Source organism: Phoenix dactylifera, chromosome 2, assembly GCF_051530095.1.
Source record: "Phoenix dactylifera cultivar Ajwa chromosome 2, Ajwa_hap1_PhDact_Kaust_v1.1, whole genome shotgun sequence".
NCBI classification, from domain to species: Eukaryota; Viridiplantae; Streptophyta; class Magnoliopsida; order Arecales; family Arecaceae; genus Phoenix; species Phoenix dactylifera.
This window is the reverse complement of record NC_143191.1, coordinates 36,727,142-36,741,200: the sequence shown is the minus strand read 5'-3', so window position 1 is coordinate 36,741,200 and position 14,059 is coordinate 36,727,142. Positions and strand designations below refer to the sequence as shown.

At 36.7% G+C, this 14,059-nt stretch overlaps 1 protein-coding gene across 11 annotated transcripts; it reads left to right on the top strand.

Annotated features, from left to right (window-relative positions):
* LOC103701472 (glycosyltransferase BC10-like) lies at nt 1-13,680 on the top strand. 11 transcript variants are annotated; one of them, XM_088716234.1, is made up of 12 exons: nt 1-293; nt 381-1,643; nt 2,647-2,745; nt 5,253-5,353; nt 5,440-5,511; nt 5,751-5,841; nt 9,176-9,256; nt 10,252-10,311; nt 10,416-10,538; nt 10,645-10,683; nt 13,126-13,284; nt 13,459-13,680. In XM_088716234.1, exons 2-11 carry the CDS (start codon nt 1,260-1,262, stop codon nt 13,252-13,254), a joined length of 1,179 nt encoding a protein of 392 aa, XP_088572360.1. In that variant the 5' UTR covers nt 1-293; nt 381-1,259; the 3' UTR covers nt 13,255-13,284; nt 13,459-13,680. The 11 variants fall into 11 exon arrangements, 9 of the variants coding, with proteins under 9 accessions (XP_088572360.1, XP_088572358.1, XP_089785080.1 ...); XM_088716235.1 differs by having other exon boundaries at nt 28-293; nt 1,238-1,643; nt 13,454-13,680; XM_088716231.1 differs by having other exon boundaries at nt 28-293; nt 13,454-13,680.
* The last annotated feature ends 379 nt before the right edge of the window (nt 13,681-14,059 follow it).

Sequence of the window (14,059 nt, the reverse complement as noted above, 5' to 3'; positions counted from 1 at the left end):
ATTGGAGGGAGAGCGAGCGAGCCAGCCGAACGACTGCTTCCGCCGTGCGAAAAAAGCGGAGGAGAGAGACCGCGACATAGAGAACCATAAGAACAAGAGAGAAGAAAAGAAAAAAGGCTTCCCGATTTTTTGAAATCTCCGCCCTCAAATCCGCTCTCTGTATTTGATCTCGTCTCTCCTACTACCCTAACGGATGCCTCGAGAGTTGACGGATCGCTCTCCCCGCTAGCTTCTCTCGATTCCACTCCAGATCTTCTTGTCCGATGATCTCCACCGCTGTGGCAGCTTCCAAGGTAATCGATCTCCTTCTCTTTGCCCTTGCCCATTGCTTTTTCTTTTTGGTTCTTTATTCCTGTGTTTGTTTTTTCCTGCGGATTCAGTCTGGATTCTGATGTGATTGGCGCTTCAAGTCGATCCGGAGAGCGTAAAGATCAGTTCTTGTGGTTCTTTTTGCGGGAAAGTTAACTTGGATTGGATTTGTGGGGTTCTTGCTCGGCTTGTTGTTTGGGGGTTGGTATCTGGTTGTTGGGAGCTGGAAAGGAGGGAGCTTTGGGGGGTTTTGAGAGGTTTCTTTCACGTTACGCTGGGTGGGTGTTCGTGGAATGTTGGTTTGATCTCTTGGTGCCTTTCTTGCATTGCATTTGAAATTTTAGGTTTGGCAGCTGGAAATGTTTATCAGAAGGGATTTTACTCTTTAGAAAGAAATAGAAAGGAATTTCTTGGCTCGGAGTTTTGGTCCGACGGTTTGGGTTGGAGTTGACTTCTCAAGGGTTTTGCAGACTCTCAAGAACCTCTTATAGAAAAAGATTCATCTAGAGAGGAGAAGAACTCCGAAAAAGAATTGTAACGGACTAGTATGATTTCTTATGGGGTTATTTTCTCTTTTCCAGTGGACTAAAGATAACAGACTTGCTACCTATGTTTCATAAGGAGTTGCAACCTCCTGTAGGAGGAGGAATTATATGGACACTAACTATTTGTTTGATGGGATAGCTTTTTCTCCCTCATGTTTTGCTATCTTTTTCTCACTTTTTTACTAGCTTCCTCATAATAGAAAAATGCAGTTTTCCAGAGCTCTGATCAGTGAGACATGTTCTCTTTTCATTTTTGCAGTAAATTTATAATTAATCAATAACACACGCTGCATTGGTGCTACTCTGTAGATTCTGCATAATGTTCTGTATTTTGGTGTCTGATGGTTAAAGCTGATGAGATTAGAAGGAATGATGATGTTCAGGTTGTTGTCATGAGGAGAACAAATGAAGATACCTCAGGCGTGGCAGCTATGCATTGGGGATCAATATAAAATGCCGGCCCCGCGCCACAGACCCACCTCAAGAAGGCCTCTCTGGATAATTGTTTTAATATCTCTTGTTTGCGTCTTATTGATAGGGGCCTATATCTATCCAGCTCGGCATTATCCAGAGTGCTATTTCTTTGCTTCTAGTGTTTGCGCTCCTTTTAAGGACTGGTATCCTGCTATGCCTGCTCGGATACTTACTGATGATGAGATGGTTTCTCGTGTTGTCATTAAAGACATCCTTTCAATGCCATTGGTTCCATCAAAGAATCCCAAAATTGCTTTCATGTTCTTGACACCAGGATCCTTGCCCTTTGAAAGGCTGTGGGAGAAATTCTTCCTGGTAAGGCTCTAAATTTGACTATATTTATGTTTAGGCCCTTTTCCCCATGCTATAATGCTTGCATTTATTATTTGTTTGTGTGTTTTCATATTCAATTCAGAGGGATGGACAGAACTATTACAGGCATTTCCTCAGGTTGCTTAGAATTTTGTCATAAAGTGGAAATGGCTTCTACTTGTTCGAATGTATGAAACATACAAAACAGACATAAAAAACATATAACAGTCCGTTGATGCAGTGGTTGTCTGTACATTAAGAAGATTACCTTCTGTATAAGGATATTAATTAAAAAAAATGGCCTGATGTCACCATCATGAATCACAACTCTGAAAAGAAAATTGCCAGAACTCTTTGTTAGTTGACCTCTTTCCTTCATATATGAATGAAGCCTCATGTCCAAATGCTGGAGATTTGGTGCTTCGTCTGAACCCTGAAGGAGGTGCCTTGAAGGACTTGTTCATGCTTGGAATTGGTTAACCTAGTAGAAGGAATTAGGATCTTATCCAATTTGCACATTGTAGGACTGAACACAAAACCCATTCTTCAAGTGAAGATCTTAGAGCTTTCATTTATCTCTGGAAACTTGGGAAAAGCCTCAAGTGCTCTCTCTTGTACCTCATCGCCTACAAAAATCTGATCATGCACTGGTGAAAATTTCAAAGCAAAGCTTCACTCCTCCGTGCACGGTAGATCTTTTAGCAAAAGGAAGAAAAGGGTATGGAGTTATTCATCTAAAAATCTTGTCATCTGATACATAAAATGGTAATATGGAGAGTAATATATAAAATATATCAGGATCAATAGTTTTCTATGCCCAAAACTACCTACTACAGGAAGTATCTGCATGAGACAATGTCTTGATCCAGACCAGGTCATTTCTCTGTAGGTGGCTAATTGCAGTTATAGTAGTCAGAATAAAATGAACTGAAAGAATATCCTCCAATAATACAATTTGTAACGGGATATATGTGCTTTTTATATATTTAAGTTATCTGTTTTCCAGGGCAATGAGGGAAGATTCTCCATCTACATACATGCATCAAGGGAAAAGCCAGAACATGCGAGTCCCTTATTTATTGGTCGAGACATTCGAAGTGAAAAGGTACTCCAACCCCTCTATTTTCTGATATTCTTGTATAAGTTTTTCACCACATGTTCTGCTTGCTTCTTTCAACTAAACACATGCATTGTACACATGCAAACATGAGGAAAAGAATGTGAGGGGAAGGAAGAATTATCTTTCTGTCTCTAGGAATTGGTATCCCAATGAGAAAGGAAAAAAAAAGATCAGCATGGATACCATTTGTTGCTTGTATCATATATGAACCATGGAAAGTTAATCAGTTGCATGGTATGCCATACCTTACCAAACTGGACGGTATGGAGCATATCGTACCATACTGGTTTGGCACCGGTACATAGTACGGAGGCGCATGGACGCTCGGTATGTCGAACGGCCTCGTACCGTACCGTACTGACACTATGATAGCGTGGCACCAGTACGGAACCCAGTACCGAGATGACCTATCTTGCTCAGTTATTTATGTCAGTGTATGAATGCATTTGACTAAGAAGTTAGCAAGTTACATTAATGGCTAAAAACTCTTTTTGCAGTGTGGCGTGCAAACTTTAGGTGTCAGGGCAAGTATGTCATGTTAGTAGACTGTAGATAAAAAGCTTTATTTATATATAGGTGTTGTAATCATATATTTTATGATGCTTTTTGCAGCCTAAACCGTAAAATTGAAAAAACAAGCAATACAATTGCACTGTTCCAGGTTGCACATTTCACTTACTGGTGTTATCCAAGATTTTGTGCTTTATCATGGTATCCAAGCTGATAGGTATAAATATCATGACATTGTGCAACTTTAAGCATGAAGTTAAGAAGGCATTTCACTTGTGTACTTGTATTCCTTCTTGACGCATCAATTTGATACATACCAAGTTCTCTCTAAACATTGAATATTATTTATGTGCTTCTCTTATTATTTCTCCTCTAAAAGGACCCTTTTATTCACTTCTTATAAAAAGCCATCTGTTCCCTCTGAATGTCATAGTTTCTTCTTTTCATTTTCACTCTTCCTGTCTACTTTGCTTTCCCACTCTCTTTTAGTTTTACTGTTGATCCATCTTAGAACAATTTATGAAGATGTATGTCAATATAATAAGGTAGGTTATGTTAACAAATTACCTATTGTATTGGCTAACAGATCTCAAGTAATTAGCTGGTGTTAACGATATTTGCTTGTGGCTGAGGCATTGGTATATTATATGGGTGGCCTCATCTTGGTAGGCCCTCATGAAGAAATCTGCTAGCTGTTCGACAAACAAGATGGAAGGAAATGATGAAGTGCTAGGATAATAGTTACAGAAAAACTATCATAGATCATAATATACTCGTTAAGAGAATAGGTATGCTATGCAAAACATTATATTCTACAAGCAATCTGAATAAAACTTCAATTATCACAATTAAATGTTATGTTATGAGTACAGTGCCCTAATTAGATGATTGTTATGATTGCATGGGCCATTGCATGTTACCGAGCATTGACACTAGAAAGAGTCAGAGATAATTTTTCACCTTTTTCTTGTTGAGTAGATGATAGTCTTTTAGGAAGACGCATATGTAGCGATATGATGTTAATCAATAGGATCACCAATAGAATTAGTGAAGGCCAAACCTTTAACAGGGAGGCATTAAAGAAGAGGAGGGTGTAGGTAGAGCCTCCTGAGATATTATATATTGTGGAAGCCGCATGATGGATACAGAGAGTTGGCTTGCCAAATGAGCAAATGAGCAGCATATCTGTTTGTCTGGAAGAGATATGATACCGTGGATTAGGCCATATAACTAATTAAGGATATTCAGTGTAATTAGGGAGGGTTTGATTTCAGCGGAGCAAGGCTTTAGGTGAAATTCCAGTGGGCGTCATTAGTTTGTCTAGCAGTAAAACAGAAATGATGAGTAAATTAGGAATTAGGATTTCTCCTTAACAATGATTACCCTTTTATGGTCGGAAAGCCACCTAAATATTTAAGAAGTAGCAACCCAACTGTTCAATATCCTAGAGGACAACAATCAGCAGAATTGAGAATAATTAAGGAGCAGACAGCGGGGTTCTGAGAAGTCTATGAAATAAGTTAGCAATAGTACACTTCAGTGCAAAGGTAGAAGAGTCTATGGTTGCAACAGAGTAAAACAATATGATAGATCCTTTGGTTATGGGCTTCCTTAAAGAGGGATAAGTTTGGGTCTAATCAGGTCTTGTTAGCAGGTTTCTCTAACTTTAAAAATCTGCTTTCTTCTATTTTTAACAGTGAAAATAATTGTAGATCATGACTTGGATATTTTTGAGCAACGATACAGCTAGACTGGAAGGACCTTAATTTCCTTTTTTTGAGATCTTGAACTACATAAACATTTGGGACTTAAATGTTGAAGTCATATAAATTGATGCAATGCAACTACTAGTTGTAGCTGTCATATTAACTAGAATGGTTGTTTCATCAATTAATTGATTGAACTATTTAATAATTAATTTGTGAACTTTGCTTTATATTCTCATTTAAAACTAGTGTTGGAATAAGCACTTGTACATATAGGTGGTGTGGGGGACGATTTCTATGGTTGATGCAGAGAAGAGACTATTGGCAAATGCACTCCAGGACACTGATAATCAGCGTTTTGTATTGCTTTCTGACAGGTGATTGAATAAATCTTTCATTGCTGTGGTTCTTTTTTTTCATGCATTTATCAGTACATTGAATGCTTATTTTTCTTATATGACAGTTGTGTTCCACTACGTGATTTTGATTATGTGTATAATTATCTGATGGGAACAAACGTCAGCTTTATTGACTGGTAAGAGCATTAAAACTTTTGCATTTTAACCTGTTTTAATTTCATTCAGTGGGATGTTTTGAATTTTGTTTACTGAAATTCGGACGATTTCTCTTACAAATTCATGATGACCACTCTACCAAGCACTTCTGTGTTTTTACCACTTCAATAAATAATCTTTTCTTGTTGCTGCATAATCTTAACGTGGTTATTGAGGATGGCGATCTCCAATTCTTGTTCGAAATTGTCTCTATTGTCAGCTTTCAGGATCCTGGCCCACATGGAAATGGAAGGTACTCTAAGCATATGTTGCCTGAGGTTGAAGAAAGGGACTTTAGAAAGGGTGCACAGGTAAACTTAATTTATATTTGGTCATAAAGATTTTATTCATTGAAAATGAAAGATCAGTGTGCCCAAATGGCTTAAAGATGCAACAAAGTGATGAACCTAATCAACTAACCAAAAAGAGGAATGTAAACAAAAAAAGAAACCACGATATTTTATGCAAGTATTTCCAATTCAGCAACTGTTATACCTGTTGAAGCCTATTAATGAGGCCATAAGTTCTGTTAATCAATCCATTTTTGACAGTAATGAGTGTAACTTTGTTTAGGTTTTTATGTTTAATCAATGAAAATGCTCCTTTTTATGCATCTTATACGATCTGCCATAAATGTTGCAGTATCTAAGAATATATCAAGGGAGAATGAGATACCAATTACTGAGTTGACCAAGATTATGCAAATCGCAATGATGTGAGACTAGAAAAGTAACTCCTGAAATAAAAAATGTTTCTCCAAATATATTGTAATGATGCTGGCAATTGCTTCCTTAAAGAAATTATAACTAACATGGACAATTTCGCCACGGCTTAAGCCATCCACTCTTTGCATGTGGTTTCTGACATGGCAAGAAGGGTGAAGAAGGATCTGATCACTGTGATTACACTTCGAAGTTCAACACATAATTGAAACAAACTGGATTGAAGAACCCTTCGTTTGATGAAGTTCTTTCCAAGAAATTTTTTATTTTTATGTCAAAAGGCTGCCTTCGTACAATGTATTAGAAGTGTATATAGGACCTGACCCCTAACCTTATTCGGGCATTAAAACCAATACAACATTATACTCAAAACAGGACTTTGTAATAAGGAAACATGCTACAATTATTCACTGCAAATATGGAAACCTTGCCAAAATTTGACACTATCTCCAATGGAAAATTTATAAGAAATAAAATCAAATATTTTCTTGTCAAAGTCTTTGCCTATGAATCCAATGGCTCTTGAGAAGCTTGGCATGGTCGAACTGGTCATAGTACTTGCTAGCCGCACCTTGTGTTACATCAGTTTCCATTGCCTCCTTAACTCAAGCATAATGTTGGACTTATGGCAGGCTGCATTCTAAATTGTGTTGCGGAGCATTCCTTTTCCACTTAACTTTATTATTTGTCAACTGTTTATTAGCATATATGTGCTATACACATGCTTAAGTTTATATATAGTTTATATATTATATGTGAATGTATACAAGTATAAATACATCAAGTTGGGCTATATTGTATCCTACTTTTTTCAAATATTGTATCTACCAAGTCAGCCAAACTGCTAGATTTTTGTCAAAAGAGAATTTCTTGAAAGAAATGTAAATATTTGCAACTACCTTTAACAATAATGACACATTTGCAAATATATGAGCTTGCTCTAACATCTATTCTCAGTTTGAAAATGCTTCACTCTTCTCTCTCTCTCTCTCTCTCTCTCTCTCTCTGCTTTTTTGCTCAGTTAAGTTACTAGCGAACTTCTTTCTGTTAGTGGACTCTTGCATGATAAGATCTTATGAGTCTAATTTGTCCAGAGGTAATTAAGACAGCATGTTCAAAAAAAAAGGGGAACCTAGCACCTGATCCTTTCTTTGAGTTCCATTTTTTGTGTAGTCCTAACTTAGCATTTTATGTTAGCCCCTTGCGAAGCACATGAATAATCTTGGCCTCATGGGCCATATAGAAGACAAAAGTTCGGACTTTGGACAATTTTGGTAGTGGTGTTTTTAGTTCTGGATTTTGGGTGTTCTCATAAATAAATAAATAAAGAGGCAATTTGCTATTATTGGAAGATGTAAACCTTTACACTTGGCACTTAGCATTCTTCCTTGGGCAAGATGATTGGTAATATCTGAAGTAACTGACTGCAGCCTTGGTTATTGGTATTGGTAGAAGTGGGAAGTGGAATGTCTCAGAGTATCTCATATCTGCTTTCACTGAAGCTAATCCAATCCTTATTAGCTGATTGTGTATCATGTGGAGCATCATATTTCTTCATTTAGGAGTGAAAGGTGGCCACATAGTGCTGCCTTCTATTTTAAGAAGTGGTGCTTTCTGCGATCATAAATGATTGAAGTAGACATTGGAATGAGCATAATCATGGGCTAAATCTATTTGACAAGGATCCTCCTTCATGTGATATAAGGACAAGATGCTTGAGCATCTTATTAGATGTTTAAAATTTACTTGCTAAGGGGCACTTTTGGTAAATTAGTTTATTTTTGTTTCTCCAGCAGTATTGATGTTTGGCATACAGAATAAAGTTTGTATTGGACTTATGCTATTTGTTGTCATGATGATTAGCTAAGCAAGATTCATAAGGTGGCCACAAATAGTCAAACAATGCATTGTTTGCTTGCTAATCATGGTTTCTGTTAGCGACCTAGTGTTATCAATACATCATTGTTTTTTATCTCTACTTTGTGTTTTCAACTTTCTGCCTCCTCTCTTCAAGTATGTAGGATATTATCAGTTATGGGAGTTTGAGATCCACTTTGCTTTGGCATGCAAAACTTCTATATAACAAAATTTTTACCAGTTGTGCTTTACTGTCTTAATCAATGGACATTGTCCTATTTAGACATCTTTGGAATTTTGTAGTCTTTAGTTGTAGAAGAAGTTTTTTCATTTCCCTAGCAGATGGAGGTTGTATTCAAGCTTGCTGAAGTTTTTCTACACATATTCTATATGCTAAAAGTTAATTTGCTCTGGAGCAGTTGTTTCTTAGTTGATACACTGTGATTGAGGTGTTTCTTTTTTAGCCAAATGTAGCTAGGATCCTCTACTTGTTTCTTATAAATACAACCTAAAGCATCAAACATAACACAATATAAGACATTTTTAGCAAAAGAATCAGTCCAGACTACAAACCCACCATTAGCAGCTCGATAGTTTGCAGACCAAGTGATTGATGTTTACTTCACAATCAACTTTTCTTGGTTGCTGCCCCAAAAATTAACACTTTCATTGTTGGATGCTTAAAGTAGTTGTGTACTCAGAGCACAAGAAAAATAATGAGTAGAAGAAAGAAGAAACATGGGACAATACTGTCCAGAAACTAACGATGCACCGAGAAAAGAGAATGCATTATAATTAAGTTATGCGCCCTCAAGATGCCGTTGTAGCTATTAACAATTTGCATATCCTACTGAATGAGTCTCTGTTCGGCTGAAAATGCTCATATTAATTTCTTTTGATACCAAAATGATATATTATCTTTCTTATGCTTATGTTATTTCTATCAATAACTTTTGAAGATAGAATCGTTCTTGCTTTTTGTGTTGATGAAATCACACTTTAATTATGTAGGAGCTTTTATCTATATTATTGGTGTGACAAAAATTATGTCTTATGCATATTGCAGTGGTTCTCAGTCAAGCGGCAACATGCTTTGTTAATTTTAGCAGACAGCCTTTACTACATGAAATTCAAGCGTTATTGCAAGGTAAATATTTTCTTCTTCAATTTTCTCTGTGTCAAATAATCTAGCCAAGTGCCAATGCGGTTAGGACCTAGGAGAAGAAGATCATCCAATAGCAACAGAAAATTGAGTTTGCACTGGGTATTACTACATGACAGCTGGGCTTATCAGATTAGAGATATAATAAAGGTCCACTTAGATCAAGTTTCTGACTAGGATCTTTAAGTTCATTCCAGTATATGCAACCTACTGCTTAGGTGTCTAGCTCCTCTAAGAGCATCTGAGACAAATTTTATTTTAATTTATTTTATGCACTCTTGATCTATATGGAAGGCTTTTGCTATCAATATTCAAACTTTAGAGAGCCGCCTTATTAATTCGAAGCAAGTACTATTTTTGCAACACAAGATCTATTGACAAACTTTCATCATGGTTTTGAAACTATTCTGTATGTTTATATGATACAAGTTACCCATGACATTCCCAATAAACAGCTAGTCCGAATTTACCAATTTCTTAGCCACCTTATAGGATGGTAGTAGCAGCAAATCATGACTTCCTACCAGATATTGCTTCACAAATCAAGGATTAGTTGGGATTTTTTCTGAGAGGCCAGTCTTTTTGCAGATTCTCCTCCAAGAGATAATGTCAGTAGATATGTGCCTTTTGTAGCCACCATGTTGCCTTGATTAGCATTATTGGTTGGAGCTCGGCTGTAATTTCCCATTTCTTCTCATTCTTTTGTTAAATTTCTGCCACTTGTGAAAAGCAAAATGGTTCAGAAAAATGGGTGACTGTATGTAATTGCAACCACTTGTTTGTAGAGCATGCATATACTTTTATGTAATCTGTTAAGTTTGTGTCATGTTCCTTTTGGGTCCCATCGGGACATCTACAACCATGCGATTGTAGTTCTTCACCTTCTAAATATAAGATAAATCTTTGCCTGTAGAATTTTTTTGGTGGATCATAGTTTAATGAAACATATACTGATATTCCATCTATTTTGTTTTTCACAGCCAAATATGGATGGACGCAATTGCTATGCTGATGAGCATTACTTGCCAACCCTTTTCCATGTTAGCACATAAGACCATTTACAGTGTGGGCTTTGCTAAGTTCCTTTTGGGAAAAGCAGTTTAATATTGCTGCTAACTACATGAACTTATTTATGCATTCTTAGATGGTTGATCCTTCTGGAATTGCCAATTGGTCAGCAACACATGTAGATTGGTCTGAAGGAAAGTGGCACCCAAAAGCGTATCGAGCTCGAGATGTTACCTACGAACTCCTGAAGAATATAACAGTGTGTTTTTTCCCCCAGAAAAATGTTGCCCTTTTCATCACAGGTTCAACTTAATCTGAGGTTCACGGATTTTAATTTAATTCTTCTAATTTGGATTCAATTGCAGTCTATTGATGCGAGTTATCATGTTACAAGTGATGCAAAGGTAATGCTAGCAAATTTTGTTTCCTATATGTTTTTCTTACAGTTTTATTTTAACCAGCAAAAGGTCATTCTTTTCTTGCTCTGAAGGGTCTCTATAATTTATGGTGTGCATAAGAATTGTAGATCATAGTTCGCCACACCAGACCATACCACCCAGTATTGGGCATACAATATTGTACCGGTGGTGAACCCATACTTAGTACGGGGGTGTACCGAGTGTTGGTATAACAAACCGACCTGTACTGGCACTGTATCGACATGGTACTAGTATGGGTATCGAAACTGATATTGCGAAAGATGTTCAGTTAGGTAAGTGTTGCATAATATTTGGAAGATGACATTCATGTTTTTAATGGTTTTTATTGTCCAGAGTTGCCTCTGCATGTGTATGTGCTATAGACTGGCATCAGGCAACAATTCTGTCTTCAAAATTCTGACATGGATTCTCAGGGCAAGCTGCAGCCAAATGGTTGGGTCATAGCAGGCGAAATGCTCGATCCACAGGGCTGTGTTGCTTAAAACCATATAGATGGACTGTACAGCCCAAACAGTGTTGTGTTTTTTTTTGTGTGAGGTTCACGCAAATTGCCCATGTCATCTGACCTAGTAGGCAGCCCCTTACAAAAAATGTGTATGTGTGATGGGACATCACGTGTACACTACCATTCAAACTTTACATGGGCATTCTTTTTTTTTTTTTTACTTTGTCATTCTTGAATGGTAAACTATGTCCTCATACCCAGATGGATAGGAATGTATCATCACCTTTTTCATGATTGAAAACAGATAGATTTTTGATAAACTGAAATTTAGTTTACAGCATCCATATTTAAGGTACATGTGGATCGTCTTGTATTGATGTGATTAAATCATGACCATCAAGCCTTTGTCCAATAAATTGTTGTCGACCTTCTAAATCCCTTTTTTGCTGATCATTCTTATTAGGGGATACCTCTTGTTTTGTTCCATGCTTTCCCAAATTCTCACAATTTTCATCTAGTAATCTTTAGTCTCCTGCTAAGCATTCTAGACTCTTTGACAAAGATTCATAGGCCTCTCCCCCCTGGGGCCTCCTTGTTGCACATGTTGTGCACCTTGATCAATTTTCAATCACTTTGTCCTCAAATCGTTGCAATTCCTACAGCTTCTATAAGCTAATCTTTCCACATTCTATTCTTGATACTTTTTCCATGCATCTATCTCATAATTCTTGTTTCTTCCGTGGTCATCTTGTTTGCTTGAACCCCCTCATCACCCAATTTTTGGAACCATAAAATGTTTTGAAGCCTATTCAATTCTTTCTTATTGACGAGATTACAAGCTATAATGTATTTTGATTTTTACTGGATGTTAGTGAGAAGTTTTTTTATTGTTCCCAATAAAGAATTTTGATTTTATTAGAAATCAAAATATAAATACTACAAAACAACTCCTGGAGAATCTGAATTTATCTTTTATTCATTACTTCCTTCAACAGTTGGATTATGCTAGAACATAGATAAGAAACACTGGGTAATATTCCGAAACACATCAAATATAATTGTGATACATATAAATGATCTTGACTTGGTACATTGATGAATCTAGTTTATATTAGGACATCTTGTTCCATGGGTTCGCTCTGTTCCCTTTGACTTAGTCCATGCTAAATCTTTTAACTGGTTGTAAGTGCTTGCTCATTATATAGTCTTCCATTTTCAGTGAAAGGCTGTGAAGCCACCTTATTTGCAAGGTAAGGAAGCAGGATGGAAGCTCAGACTACAACCCAAAAAATATTGACAGTATGTGAGAACAGTCTAGGAAAGAGAATAAAAAATGGTTCCCCAAGTTAAAACAACAAACAGCACCCTACCCCTGCAAAAGAATTTTCAAACAGGTAGCAAAACCCCAGCTAACAAAAGCTGCACCCAGGCACCAAAACCACTAGATGGGGGAAGAGGGTTGGAACTCATAAATTTGAGGGATGATATATAAACACAAATACATGCATTATACACACATTTGAGTAACATATTTGTATTGAGAAGGATTGCTACACATAAGCATATTCATATTTGACACTGCATTTGGTGTCCCTACTATTTCCAAGCGTATGGATATTATACCATTTCTTGCAAACTCTTAGAAGAGGGTCAGTAACCCAAGCAACCTCACCTCTTGAATGCAGTGGAAAAATCTGTCACTGGCGCAATATAGCTTCTGAATCAATCTTACCGCAATTTCCTCACCACATGTTTGACCTGCAATTCTTTTTGTGTTACCTCAAAGAGTTGCCAACCAAGTGAGCTATCAGTTATTGGTACATCAGAGGAACTAAAGGACAAAATGGATTCTAGATCAAAATATGCATGTAAAAACGTGTGAAGATTAATAAGGTGCAATTTGTGTGTCCTTTTTATGCCAAGTGGATAATCTTTTATTTCCTGTTTTTCTTTTCCTGCAGAAAGTCGCAACATGGAGACCTTGTTTGTGGAATGGGGCGAAAAGACCATGTTATTTATTTGCCAGGAAATTTTATCCTGAAGCTCTGGATAATCTGATCCATTTATTCTCCAATTATACGGCCATATGAGTCATCCACATGGTTATCAGCCATTCTTTGGTAATGGATCTGCTTCTGACCTTTGTTGCTCACCTGTCATCCATTATTTTATAAGCATCCTGTAATTGATAAACCACGACATGCTGTCCCAATGCATTCTGGTTCTGATTTGGATATATGGGAGAAGGTTGTTGGTGCAATTGGGTTAATTTAGATTCCTGTGTCTCAGTGTAGGGCTGAAGTGGCTGTCTATTAATTGGTACACTATGCCCTCTCTCAGGTAGTCTGTTTGTATATTTTCTAGCTTTGCTTAGTTTAGTTCTCTCCTTTGATTCACTTATTTCTTAATGATTCTGCCATTTGAACAGCACATTTTGTTAGTCTATTTAAATGTTTTAAGATGATCCATTTTTTGTAGAGACGAAGAAAATTTATAAACCACATTTCTTCTTGCAAGCATCCTTTCCAACAACATTTTTTTTTTTGTGATAAAACATCTGAAAAGTTGTGGAATGGTCCAAATTTATCAAATGCAGAAAAAATATTAAATAGGCCCTACGTCAGGGCGTAAGGATGCTGGATTGTGGATGTGCTGAAATCGCACGTAGATAAAAGACTTGTTTGGCTTGCAAAAAAAAAATTTCTTCATTGAAATATTTTTTTTTGAAAAGCCGATGCTTGGAGATATGAAGTCTGAAAAAATAATTTTAGCATGTTTGGTTGATCATGAGAAAGTGACACATTGCATAGTGGCTTATGTTTAATTGAGCATTTATTATTCTGAAAAAGTTATATAAATTATATGTTATGTCTTTAATAAAGAAAAATTTTTTAT